Source organism: Labrus bergylta, chromosome 14 (assembly GCF_963930695.1).
Source record: "Labrus bergylta chromosome 14, fLabBer1.1, whole genome shotgun sequence".
NCBI classification, from domain to species: Eukaryota; Metazoa; Chordata; class Actinopteri; order Labriformes; family Labridae; genus Labrus; species Labrus bergylta.
The window spans coordinates 21,163,476-21,177,225 of NC_089208.1; the positions used below are offsets into that span (position 1 = coordinate 21,163,476).

The following is a 13,750-nucleotide window of genomic DNA, read 5'->3' on the forward strand; positions in this document are numbered from 1 at the left end:
ATGTGGTAAATCAAGAACATCATTGCCTCTTATTGCCTCCAACAGAATAATATGAAGGAATAATGATGAGATTTAGACTTTTCATTGTTCTTCAATATATTCCAACTGAGATCTGTCCGGCTCTGTCTTGTTTCATAATCACTTTGAGCCCCTGTTGAGAGCGGAGATACGTTTTGGGGACTCGTTATCCATGTGTTGGAATTCAATAAAGAGGTCATAGGAAAGATCTTTTCAGACAATATTTGAAAACATGAAACAATTTCTCTCAAACCCAGAGGGCAGCGAGCTTTAACCGATAATGTCATCAAGATGTGAAGGCTGAAACGGATTTGGAGCCGGAGATGTGGGTTTATCATGAAAACAAAGGGTATTTGGACTGAGGGAACATTCTCTGGGACAAAAGGAAATAGCTGGAAGAAAAGAATCCATTAACTGGTCTGCTCAGAAATATCAGGAGGAGTATTGTTCTCAAATATTGACTGTACCTGTGGTATCCGACCTTGGGAATTACAAATATGAATCCATAGATAAAGTTACTCTTAAAGCCTGTTTTACCAAGAAAACAACCTGAGGATATTTACTACATTTTGTAATCTAATGTCTTTAATTTGCTTTTTAATTTCTTTTAAGTTTTTATCACTCATTTTGAATTGCTCTAAACTGTGTTTTAAACTTGCCTTGCCAAATAATAAATCATGTATTAAACTCTGCCATGCAGTTTTAATGTATCAAAATGATGGGTTAACCACGCTCTTGCATTTATATAAACATAAACAGTATATTCTACCTTAAATGAATCCCTGTTTAAAATCAGACCAAAAGTTAGAACAATTCTACAATTCTAGAAAAAGTAGGAAACAATGTCAGTATGTGCAAACAATCAGCTTTGAGTCCGATTGGACACACAGGTGATGACAGACAGAACAAACCCTGAAGCATCTTGCAGCCTAACTTCTGTCGAAACATTTGAAAGTAGTCACAGAGAAATGACTTATTTTTGTCTGAACTTTTAGGATCATAACCTCACAGGACCCAGAAGTGTTTATGACAAAGACAGACATTGATTGGTTAGTGCCATTGTTAAACATTTATAGTCTTTTGACTGTGTGTTTACAAAGTGAGATAGGGACTGATAACATTTAAGTGCCTTTTTACTTTCCTTCATGCAAAGTCAATATTTAGCGGAATTCAAATGTTAACCTAGTGAAGCTTCAAAATATTCTTAGTTTTGTGAGAAATGTCATAATAAAGTGTGTACACATAATAACCAGCAGATGGCAGGATATTCATGAAGATAAAAAATGTGTCTTTATAAGTTCTTCTACATTGTTAAAGTAGTTCTTGTTCCCGTCTTGCCAAAATAAATCCAACATACGTGCAGGAGATAACAGTCTAAAAACGTATCTGTCCTGTTGTCTGATCCTGCTGGCTGTAAACTAAATTGCCCCTTGGGGAAAATAAAGGAATCCTTTTAGCCTTGCTAAAAAAAAAAAAAAAAGGCGTGTGTGTATCAATACTTGAGTCATACAGTAGAGGGCGCCAGATCAAAACATACTCTGTCAGCCTCAGATGTCAAAAGTCAGCACCTTGTCATATTCTAACAGTGTGAAAGAAGAGGGGCCTTCTCCGGCAACAACACAAACGTAACAGATATGTGCAGCTATGATCTGGATGTATCTTAATAAATCTACAAGACGGTGCATTTTTGTGTACCAAACAGTGAGTATGTAAGTCACCCCTCTCATCCCCCTGCATGACACAGTGTGGGCTCTGAGCAGCTCCTCTTCCACCCTGTAAGAAAGAGTGCTATTGTAGGTCGTTCATCCCATCTGAGGTCAGACTGTTTAACAGCCTCACCACCACATGACTCACATGTTTTACCTGACTGTTTCATAATCCTCATCATCATCAATATGCTATCACTGTGTGTTTTTAATAATACATTTTCTCTGTCTTTACACAAGTGAAAGTGTACTCCTAGTTTAATTATTGTATTACTATTGTATGTTTCTTCTTATATGTAATTACTGTAAATATGTTTCTTTTAAAATTTTGGCTATTTTGCAGATTCTACTCCTTTTTCTTTAGCAAAAAATGAGAGACATTTTTTCTGTTCCCATGGTGATGAAAGTGGGTATGTAAAAATCTCTGAATGATCACAAACTATTTTTAACTCACAAATCTATTTATAGATCTATCAATAGATTCTTAAAACATATTAAGAGCGAGCCTTTGCACATACACAATCTGCATACAGCTACGTTTTCAGTTTTCAATCAAGATGAATCAGCGAATTGAAATCTATGTGAAATGATTTTGAAGATATTGGAGATGGATATTAAGACCCTTAAATATGCCTAAATGTGTGTTATAATAAACTCACAGCCAGACAGGTGTAATACAACTGTTTTAATTGCAAAAGGATACCGGTTAATACATTGAATGAAGCACTGAAACAAGCCACTGTGACATTGCAAATTACCACTAAAAAAGACATTGTAATTTCCAAGAAAAAAAAAAAAAAAAAAGAAGTCATTCATTCGATCAGAAAGGCATACATATGAAAGAGAACAGGAGGGGAGCGTATTTACATCTTGATTAAGTGTCCTGTAACTCCTCAAAAACAAAGCGTGTCGGAGGCCTCATCATTCAAGACGTTAAAAATGTTTTACAAACAGCTGTTCACAAAGAGCAAGCCTTCCAGTCCCCGTTTTGTTTTTTTTATTGTTTTGTTTTTTATCAAAAGACGGTAATCTTAAAAAAAGGCACCACTGTAGGTGATGAATTCACACCATCCATCTTCCATGGTGGTGGGCCGGTTAACACAAGACAACCAACAGTTTCTGTAAATGGTTTATAAGCTGTATTAAGCTGCAATAAAAATCAAGGAAACAAGAAGATTATTAGCATGAACGGTTATACAGAACTGATAGACAACAAATAGGGGAGTTTTTTTGTACAAAATGGGCAGTCAAGTGAAGCGTCCCTGCTGTTGGATTGGCTGATATTATTCGCTTTGTTTGTGCTGCTGAGACAGCACTCCCTGCAGGAGTAACATGGAGTTTACAGCACCGGGCAGTTTTATGATTTTTGTCTTGAGCATTAAGAATATGGTAAAAAAAAAAAACATTATCCTAACTTATCCTGATCACTCCTAAGATCTACAACTTCCAGACTTTTATCACAATGGAATAATCAAATGGAGACTTCAATTTAAATTCATTTCTTTTGATGCTATAGGGTATTCAAAATCTGTGAAAAACAAACAAAAATCAAGCTAATTTCTAAATCCAAATGCATAGATTATGATCTAGAGGTTGCTACATGTGCAGCTTTTTTTTCCTGTTTAGCACGTTAAGAAAATGAATTGCAGTCACGCATTATTTGCTGGCAAGTGTTAAATTAAAGTGTCAGTCAGCGGGATGAACAATTATCTCCCTGCTTTGTGCTTCACTGACATCTGATTTAGTGATTCTCAGGCTGGATTCCCTGCACAAATCTGAAAAAAAAACAAAAAAAAAAAAAAAAAAAACGTTTTAAAGTAGATTTTCCTGGACACACTACACAAGCTGTGATTATAGAGAAAGAAATGTGGCGGTAGAAAGTTGCACACAGAGGCTTGAAAAAAGTGTTCAGAGCTCATGTGAGCGAGATAAAACTAGAAAAGAAAGAATCCTAGACAAGTACCCTTCGATATAAATTAATAGACTTTATAAAAATTTCAAACCCACACATAGATTTAGACACCCATTGCGTTTTTCGTCTCCCCTGTTAACTGAGAACTACGCTGAGCCATGCAAAATAGAGGAGACGCATCCCACTACCTTTTTTAGCGACCTGATAAACTCTAATGGCTTCCGATTAGCACGATTTCATTTGAATGCTGTTTTTTGATGATTGAAAGTAACATGCATAAATCTCCAGGTGAGCTCCTAAAGAACTTTACAACTGATAAATTTACACCTTTCTATACTTCTAGGTTTAAAATCATACTTTGGCTTTGAGACCTTTATTTATTCATCTTAAATGTCACACTATAAAACATCGCCTAAAGGGGAATTATTTAAACGTGACCATGATAAAAAACTGTATATTGGCTTTTTTTTTTTAAATGGGCCTGACATATTTTCCTTCCTTTGGTTGATTTTTTTATGCAAGTAAATCACTAGCTACTTACGTAGTTGTTTTTTATGCACCTTAAGGTCCTTCAAATCAGCTTTTTACACGCCCAAAGTTTCGTTCTCAGTCGTTATTATCATGCACTGCAAATTGTGAAAATCTATTACACACAGGGTAAACACCATGTGTAGCCTACCGTCTACTGTAGAGGATCAAAATAGAGGAAACACCAACATGGAGGATTCACTGAGGGTCATGTATGGGATGTTATTTAGTTGTGTCTGATTCGACAGGATAAATTACAACTTTTGCCAACTTAAGGGTTTGGAGGCCTCCATTGTTAATGTGGTTTCCTCTTATAAGTGGTTTTAAAATCTCTCATATATATATTTATAAACTGTATATACTCAGTTGGGATCATGAATTCTCATTGTGGAGGCGTTTTACTTCTGACCAATCATCCTCTTGAGTCAGGAGCTGCAGCCCACACATCCTCACCCTCTGCAGTGGGACTTCATTTTGGTTCTTCCTCTACTTTGACTGAACCCTGTTTCATGTTGAGCGAATGTTGGACAGACACTGTATGGACGTTATGGAAGAACATGAATGGACGTTGGGCTGAGAGATGCTATGATGGATAGCTATACACAGTATTTACAGCAGGTTAGAAGGACTTTATCTGGCTTTGAAACAGGAACCATTAGCTTTCACACCTTTAACCAAAAGGGGACAGGAGGACATGGAGAAACACCACGAATACAAGTGATACAAAAGTTAAGTGAGATCTGACTAACACCCCTAAAAATATCCATTTGCTGCTTGGAATTCATTGACTGAAACGTTAAAGTCAGAGTGCATCCTTTAAAAAAATGTTGGAGACCAAAGTGACAATTTCATTACATCGTGAAATGTGCTGGTCAGTGAACTGTGTGCCCTTTTGAGAACTTGTGGCTAACCTCCACATAGAAACATATTCCTGAAACATTTGTGAGCTGATTGTTGCAAAGTGGTCGAAACTGAATTTTAGAAAAGTGGTTTGTGTTATTCTCAAGCAGCAAATGGTGTCATAGCTGTGCTGGCTAAGGCCTTTTTAAAAAATTGACAAAGAGCGGTTCTCCTGGACAATGGACGGCACTGTGAGTGGAGGTGGAAAGCAGCAGACGTATAAAAACTCCTGTTTTGTTTTTTTTCAGGCCAAATGGGAGGCAGGCTGCTGGAGGAGAGTCTACATCGATTCCCCAATTGAATCATCGTCATCCAGAGATAAGGGCAAGTAGAGCTCCTGCAAAACACAGACGAGCAGAACCAAATGTGAGGTCACAGTTAGGTGCAAACCATGATGAATTTGGAGACAAGAGGGACAGAAGGATCAAACTAAAAGGACAGCATTTTCACACTTACACAAAAACAAGCAAAAACTGCAGAAAGACAAAGTCTGTTTGTTTTTTTAAATCCTTATGAGCCCATATTAGCTGTTCTAATCTAGCTCACTACAAAAACCGTCTTTTCACCCACAAAGCCTGAAATCGTAAGGCACCAACATTTCTAAAAAAGCTACTAAAATGCTTGTTCACCCTTCTAAATCGTTGTCCTCTCAGGATACAAGCCTGCTTCCAAAGGTAGTATGAGAAGTAGAGAGCCTTTAGTTATCAGGCCCCTCTTCTGTGGAGTTACAGTATCTACCTGTTTGGGTCTGGGAAAAGGACACCCGTTTCACTTTTAAGAGTATGCCTAAAACCTTTTCCTCGTTAGGGCTGGCTCAGGCTCGTACCAGACCCTAGTTATGCAGCTAAAGATTTAGACTACCAGAGGAAACCCCAACTGGCAACCACTGGTGTTATAAAAACGAAGTCAGTGCGGCAGAGTAAATAACTGCAGTTCCTCGAGTGTCCACTTGAGGCTGTCTTCAAAACTCAAGGAACCGCCATCAGAGCCCGTATTTAAATGCCAATTTGTATAGCAGAAATAACCATGTTTAGAGCTTGGTACAAAAAGGGTTTATATTGCAGCTAAGATCTATGCATAACTAAGCTAATTAAGGGGCGTGGCTGGTTTAAATGACAGGTTGGCACTTAGCAGCTGTATGCCAGGAGGCAAGGCTTCACTTTAACTAAATCCCTTTACACACTTTAAACTTGTGTTTTTTTGTTTTTTTTTGGTGATGTTCTCATTTTTTGGAATATGTTACATGATAAGCTAGACAAGCTAGATGGGCATGTTCCAGTATTTATTCGGCGAGCCTTGGCTCAAACTACCTGCATCTCAATTATCCAGAGGTTAGGAAGAGTCAGGATTTCCAATATGGATATACCTCATCATAAATCCCTTGGAGACATCAGTGAGACTATGATTTTATATAGTCTATTGATACACTGAGGCCCTGTTTGTACCTCCTTCTGTATCTCCCTGCACTCATTCATTTCCTGTTAATACATGTATATTCAAATCTTCCTATCTTTACAAAGGAGCTTCCTTGCCAGTTGCCAAATGCTTGTTCATGTAAAACAACATTTCAAATAGCACTTTCTAGACTATATTTAAAGTGTCCAATGGACTTGTCCGATGGTTTGTGGTCTTGCACTACATTAATAAAAAGTGACAGATGAGAAGATGACGGACGAGGAGAGGGAGAGGTTCAGGTACCTTCTGCTTGTTGTTGAGGCCTGGGCTGTTGGGGGTGGAGGTGGGGGAATGTTGAGTGGAGAGCTGGCTGCTGGAGCCGGTCCCGTTGGCTGAGAGGAGAGAGGGAGGGATAATGGAGGAGGAGGACGAAGATGAGGAGGAAGAGGGGGGAAGCAACAGGAGAAAAAGAGGTAAACAGTGGTGTGGTTTAGAAAGAATACTGAGTTTTCTTTTCTTTGGCTCTGCAAAAAAGTCGTCCAGAACTGTGGCCTTGTTTGGCCGCAGCGTAGAGCGACGCCGATGGTTTCTGTTTGCTAGGTGACATTTTATTCACTCGCTCTGCGTCCTACCATGTTGCTAGGATTCCCTCTGTGTGGGACATTGTGTTCATAGTGCAGGGCGAAGTGATGTAGTTTGTGTGTGTGTAAAAGTGCTTTAAAAAGAGGGTTTTGTCTATAAGAGATGAAAAGAATTCTTAAGACTATGAGCCAGATGGTCAGTGTAAATTTGAGCCAATGAGTGTTGAAAACACAACCCAGATAAAGAATCATTGTTAACAAACGTAATGCTGCTGGCCTCATTTAACCACTCAGACAGATAAACAGAAGTACCTATACACACTTAACGAGCTGTTTGAACACTTTGAAAAGGACCGAAAAACCACTATCTTGGATTCTAAAATCTAAAAATCTAAACATGAGTAGCTCCCCCCCACACACACTGAAAAGAGAGTGCAGCTGGTTTATTTAGAGAGCAAACATTCAGCTGCAGCAGAGGCAGAGCCACCCTCTCCCTCTCCCTCTCTCTCTCTCTCTCACACACACTGCCCAAGTTCTGCCTCTTGATTTCTACTATTGAGAGATTTATTCATCCTTTGTATATAACTCACTTCTAAAGGGACTTTTAAATGATAGATCACTGCGGTTTCAATCCCAGGACCATGCCAAACACACTGTCAGTGCATTCACCTCATTAAACCCAGTGAACCCCTAAAAAAAAAAGTTGTGATATTTTTAGAGGCCAGAGGCTGCAGCCAGAGACATGTTGACTGTGAAATACACAAAGAATGTCTGTATGTGCACATCTATTGTTGAACTGCTGGCCAATAATAAGTCTCCATAGCAGCTGTTAACCAATCAAAGGCAGGAGAAGTATGACAGATGGCAAAATACAGAGCTTTATAGTTTTTAATTCTATGTTATAACATTAACATTGAGGCGTTTCAGCCAACACATATTTATAATAATATTGAAATAAAATAATCTCTGTCAGATTACTGAATCTGTATAATCATCTGATCCAAGTGTCAACTAAAACAATAACCTTTTTTACCGACAGATTCTGCAGATCATTGGTAATTGAACCCTTACATTTATGAAAGGAACAATTTAAGCTTCAACAAGAACTACATGGATAAACATACTGGGCTGTAAACACCTAAAACACCTAAATGTGCCCCTAGTAGTCTGTTTAAAACCTTGCCAACTATGAGAAAGGTCCATTCCCTCCGTCTTTTTCCTGCTCCACTTTTCAGAAAATGTGTGATAAAACAGGCTGTTTGGACATTTTCCCTTCATGACATCACAAAGGGCAGTAACCCCTCCCCCAGGTGTGTGACACTCCCACAGCTAGGTGTTTGTTTTGCCCTCTGAGTCTGCCTTCTCACTGTAAACAATAGGGCAGGGTGCAAGAGAGCCCAAGCCGTTCCAGAGTGAGGCGTGGTCAGACACAGCTAATTTGCATTTAAAGCGACAGACACAAAAACAGCCTGTTCTGAGCAGGGCTGAAATAGAGGGCTTTATAGGCATGATCAAATACAGGATCAGAATGGATTCATAACAGGAAACTTAAAACACATGTTTTGGGGAGCTCTGAGACTTATTTAAACTGGTTGAAAATGAGTCTAATATGTGACCTTTAAATCGTCATTTAATGGCGTTTAATGTATGTTAAGTCGATCCCAAAAGATTTAGTTGAGCTCTGCATAGACTCAAAGCAATAGGTTTAAAGAATGAGCAGTTTAGCATAAATACTTGAAAATAATCCTCCATCCCTGGCACACACACACACACAAAAAATGAAAAACAAGGAAAATCCATCTGTTTGCACTAAATGCTGGTAAACCTGTTAATGATTAAAAAAGCTCATTTTTTAATGAGATATAATTAGGGTTGCAGGGATTGAAACAAGCAGGCTGATTCAGATTCTGATGTTAGAAATAATTGATCTGATAGCTGATTCACATGTTGATGGGTTTTTTTTTTTTCAAATTAAAATGGTTGTTAATTATTTTATTTTTATAATTAATTCCCCCGTCTGAGCTAACGACCACAATTTATCAAGATTATTAAAACATCAATGAACATTATTAAAGTCATTCAGTGTTTTTTTTTTTAACAATATATTTGAGTAAACTTTAATGTAAAAATTGACCAGACAACCTTTTATTTTACTCAAAGGATTATTATTTGTTTTAAATAACGGCCTCAAAAGCCTCATTAGCTGCTGTACCATCACGAAAAAAAGAATCCATATGTAAAAAGCAATATCAGTACTGACATGGCCAAACAAAAACCTTCAAAAACCGTGACTCAGACGATGTATTTAAACCCTAGCTATAATCTGACTCAACATGAGTCACACACGGCCCCTTTGCTTCAACCCCATTACCTCCCTGCTGACCTCTTTGGTATCACAGATGTTTTTTTTTATGTTTGACACTTTACTGCCTTCTATGTATATTTGCCAAACATCTGCTGCCTCAAAAGCCAGGCGCACTCCCCTCCCTCACCCCCCATTAGTGATCAATAAAATATTCAAGACCACTGCTGGACTGAGGGAACCTGCTGAACTGGAGACCCTGACCCCCTTTAGTGTAAAACAGCATGACAAATAAAGTGCAGACTACCCGCTGCTTCATGTAAAGTCTTCAGCTGCATCTATCCCACAGATTGATTTAACAACTTTTTTTAGAAAAAGAAAACTGTATAACTTCATCATGTTATAAGAAACTTAAGTATGTTTCTAAGTGTTATCTTCCCTTTTATAGTCTACGTGATAGCCGACAAAGAAAGAGGATTTTTTTGTGATGCCAGCGCTAGATCAGATTTCATGACACCAACTGTTCACCCTCATAGAGCAGCAATATAAACTAGCATCTCATAAAAGAAGAGTAGCAGTTTTCCAGTGTTAGACTCAGTAGTTAAATAACAGATTTACATCCTATAGGCTAACTAAAATGTGAAATCATTGAAATGTAAGTTTGAACATGCATTTCAGTATCCGTGCCATTATTTCTAACTGTTTGTGTTTATATTTGTTCTGTTTTTTTTATTTGTATTGCTGCAGGGCACCCCTGGAAAAGAGACCCCTGGGTCTCAGAGGGTCCTCCCTGCTGAAATAAAGGATAAATAAAAAAATAAATAAAAGCCTGAGCAGGGACGAGTGTCTCTTTAAAGCTCTTTCCCCTCCTGGATGTTAAAATTCATGATTGTCAAACAAACGGCTTAAAGCTGTTTACACTCTCTTTGGTTTCCTTTATGTTTTATTCATGTTGTTTTTAGTCGGCTCTGGCACTATTACACTAAATCTACTCAGATTTACTCTGAAATAAATATAATAGTCTTTATTACTAAACTGAGATTCAGCTGTATTCAAAAACCCAGATACTAAAGTGTCAGGGGGTTTTGATGTTTGTTTCAGTGAGATAGAGGAGCTGAGTCCATTTAGACCCAGAGAAAAACTCCAGGTCTTGAAACACAACATGACAAGAAAAAGAGGATTTTAACTTCTTTTGTCAAATCTCAGAAAACAAAACATAAAATTAAATTCAAAAAGTTAAATATAAGAAAACAATATTAAATCTGAAATGTGCATGGTGTGTGTGTAAACGTAGTTCAGGCCATCTCCTTTCATTTGTTTTGGATCCTGGGGGGGAAATCAATCTCTATCCCACCTTTCCCTTCACATTAAGGTCAAAGGTCAAGGTTAGCCACAGACCAGCACTAACAGATCTGATTGAGATTTAGCATTTTACAACACAACCCCAGTTGCTAATATCCCCTGTGGTTGTACGATATGCTGCATTTGTGTTCTTATTTATCATTTATTGCTGTATTTGTACTTTTATTCCAGCAACAGGAATGACGGTGGTGATTCTTTAAACAGTGAGTGTTACAGTATCATACAAGATAATAACATGCTTACTTGATTCAGCAGGAGACTTGCTGCGCCTGATTGGACCGGGACTCTTTCCAGAACGCGGAGCTTTTGGTCCCTTCATCACCCTGCACTCTGTGAAGAGAAGCAAAAAGACATCAGACATTTCCAGCACATGTGCCAGTTGAAATTCAAGCATAGACCTCAGAAGAATGTTCTTGCAGAGTTCATTCACTCAGCACAGTCTTGTTGTATTTTATAATAGTATAGTTGCATTTTGATATTATTGCTTTCTTTCCAACCAGGACCTAAGTACCTACTTTAGCTTCTGTTCATGTACTGACATGTTCCTGAATGACAATAAACCTCACTGGGCAATCGCTTCGGGAATGCCACAGGGCTTGTTGAGTGAAACCATGTGTTTGTTTGTTTTGTAGTCATCTGGATCACCATCCCGACTCTGATATTTGAAAGCCTGATTATTAAAAAAACATGTTGTTTACCTAAGTCTGCTGGGCACTTGTTGTGTCCGTGACTGTATAAAACATGGACGTAGACTCAGTGACATCACACCCTTTGGTTTATGAAGAGACGTTTTGATGCACAATGATGGCGCTTTACAAATCTGAAATGCTGACTCAAAAGAGCTGTCAATCACTTGAAGGTTGAAATGAACGCCAGATTAGTTTACCATATCTGGTCAGAAATTACAATATTGAAATTCAAAATTCAACTGGCCTTCCTTTACTATTCACAATCTGATAAAATGTAACATTTGGGAAAATGTGCTGTCCTTGTGAGCTGAAAGAAAAGTAGGTTTGTAGAGATATGTTCTTGAGTTTTTGGTTTATAAAAAGGATCATTTATATTCAGAACAGAACTTGCAGAAACAGACTAGTTTCCATTTTCCATTTTCCAAGGTCTACTATTTATTTTTTAAGAGTTACATCTGTTGTTTGTGAATTCATGTAAATGCAGTGAACAGTTATAGATCTAATAGGAATGTATGCATTATATTCTGGGTCACTGTATTAATCAAGCTAGACAGACTCCAGACATCGCTACTCCTCCCTCTGCATCCCCCCCCCTCTGTTTGTACTGTCAGGCTCCCTCCCTCCTCTCCTCCACTTTTGATGCTAATTATACTATCTGTCCTCCCTCCGTCTCCTGGGATCACACCACGTCTGCCTTCTCTCTCTTAACCTTCACACACTGCTGGATACGGACGCACATTCACACACCATTGTTTGCAAGGTGTGTCACCATGCCTTTTGACAGAGCTGCAGACTGGCAGCTTGTCGAGACTACTCAGTGGTCTCTGAATAAGCCCCGAGTCTCTCTGCACACAGACTCCCTTCTCAGCTTCCACCGATGCTGTCGCTGCATAAACAAGACCTGCAGGTACATGTGCGCTCGTCTCCGTAAGCACGTTCATCTGCAAAGTCTTGTGTTTAACATAAGGAGAGGGAAAAATAACCACGAGGGATTTAATGCTATTGTGGTCATTCTGCCAAACCAAGCTTAAAAGACAGTTTCTGTGTGAGTGAAAGGAAAGAGAACACACATTTAAAGATTATTCTCTGTGCAGATAAAAAGTATGGATGAACATTTCTTTGCACAGGGTATTCATCGCAACGGATGTTAATAATATCAGTCATCCTTGTAGGGAGAAGGCCCTTAAGAGCATTAGGATTTCACCGTAAATAATACAGAGTTTAAAAAATGTATTTAAATAAGCAATTTTAGGGCTCTCTCACTGGCAGAAAGTTCCTGCAAAAACTCCTGATATTTCCACGAGGCGCTCTATGTGTGAACACAAACAGCTGAATCTTTCACTCGGACTTCACCCGGAGTTTCTCCTAGCCGCCCGCTAGTATTTTTTCCGCAGCAAGTCCGAGTGAGCTGATGTGAGAACACAGCAGGATATTATCTGGAGAATTCAGCTTGAGCCAATGGAGTGCAACAAAAACAGTCAAGCACTGAGAGGTGTCATTAAATGTCTGGTACCAGTAATTCTCTTCTTAACACATTCTTTAATCGGATAATTAAACCTGAAAATATGCTACCAAGGCTTTTATATGGTTGAGGTAAAGTCCACTGCTTGTCTAAAGACAATGTCTAAGATTGATAAAACGTTGCTTCATTCCTTGGATGAATAACGGTGGGTTGGTAGAATGACATGTTTGTTTTCAAAGGTTCTAAATAAAAGCCGGTGTCTTGTTTACCATGAGGAGTGTGTGTAATAAATAACCATGAGGGGTTTAAATCTATTTTGGTAAATCTCCCAAACCAAGCTTTGAAAGCCGTACTGTGCGAGTAAAATAAAAAAGGAATATTACATTTAAAGATCATCTCTGTCACAGACAAAAGGATAAATGGAGAATTTCACAATGTGTGCCTCATGTTTTTTATCCAATTCTTCAAACCCATCACATACTTATATTATCAGTCATCTTTTTAGCGATAAGGCTTTAAAAACAACAGGATTTCAATATAAATCATCCAGACTGTTTAGTGTGTAATGGTAATGTAATGTCCATTTGATGTATCACAGACTCTCTCTCCTCGGATCCACTAAGGCCAACTCGCTGATGTCTGGATGCCTTATTATAGACTAAATCAAACAATTCACTTTTACTGCAATGGAAGGAGTGTGCTGAAAAGAAAGAACCAGATCATTATAAATAAACAGGCATCTCCCTCTATATGATTTAACAATAAACTGGGGAGGAGAAGACATGAAGGGAACATAAAGACAGATCAGGACGGTATCATCCAGCCCTCAACCCGGGTTTGAAAGACATTAATAAGATCCTGAATGATTGGAGGAGGGGGCATTAGGTGGAAGTGG

The 13,750-nt window shown here is 38.4% G+C and overlaps 1 protein-coding gene across 1 annotated transcript in view; it reads right to left on the reverse strand.

Moving 5' to 3' along the window:
* Window positions 1-2,394: 2,394 nt before the first annotated feature.
* Window positions 2,395-13,750, reverse strand: part of LOC109983587 (neuronal migration protein doublecortin) — a 30,053-nt gene continuing 18,697 nt past the window's right edge. Inside the window, exons 5-7 of the mRNA XM_020633370.3 lie at window positions 10,948-11,034; window positions 6,763-6,851; window positions 2,395-5,401 (exon numbers count right to left, since the gene is read on the reverse strand). Of these exons, the coding sequence (XP_020489026.1) occupies window positions 5,345-5,401; window positions 6,763-6,851; window positions 10,948-11,034 (233 nt within the window). The 3' untranslated portion in view covers window positions 2,395-5,344. The remainder of the gene's footprint in view (window positions 5,402-6,762; window positions 6,852-10,947; window positions 11,035-13,750) is intronic.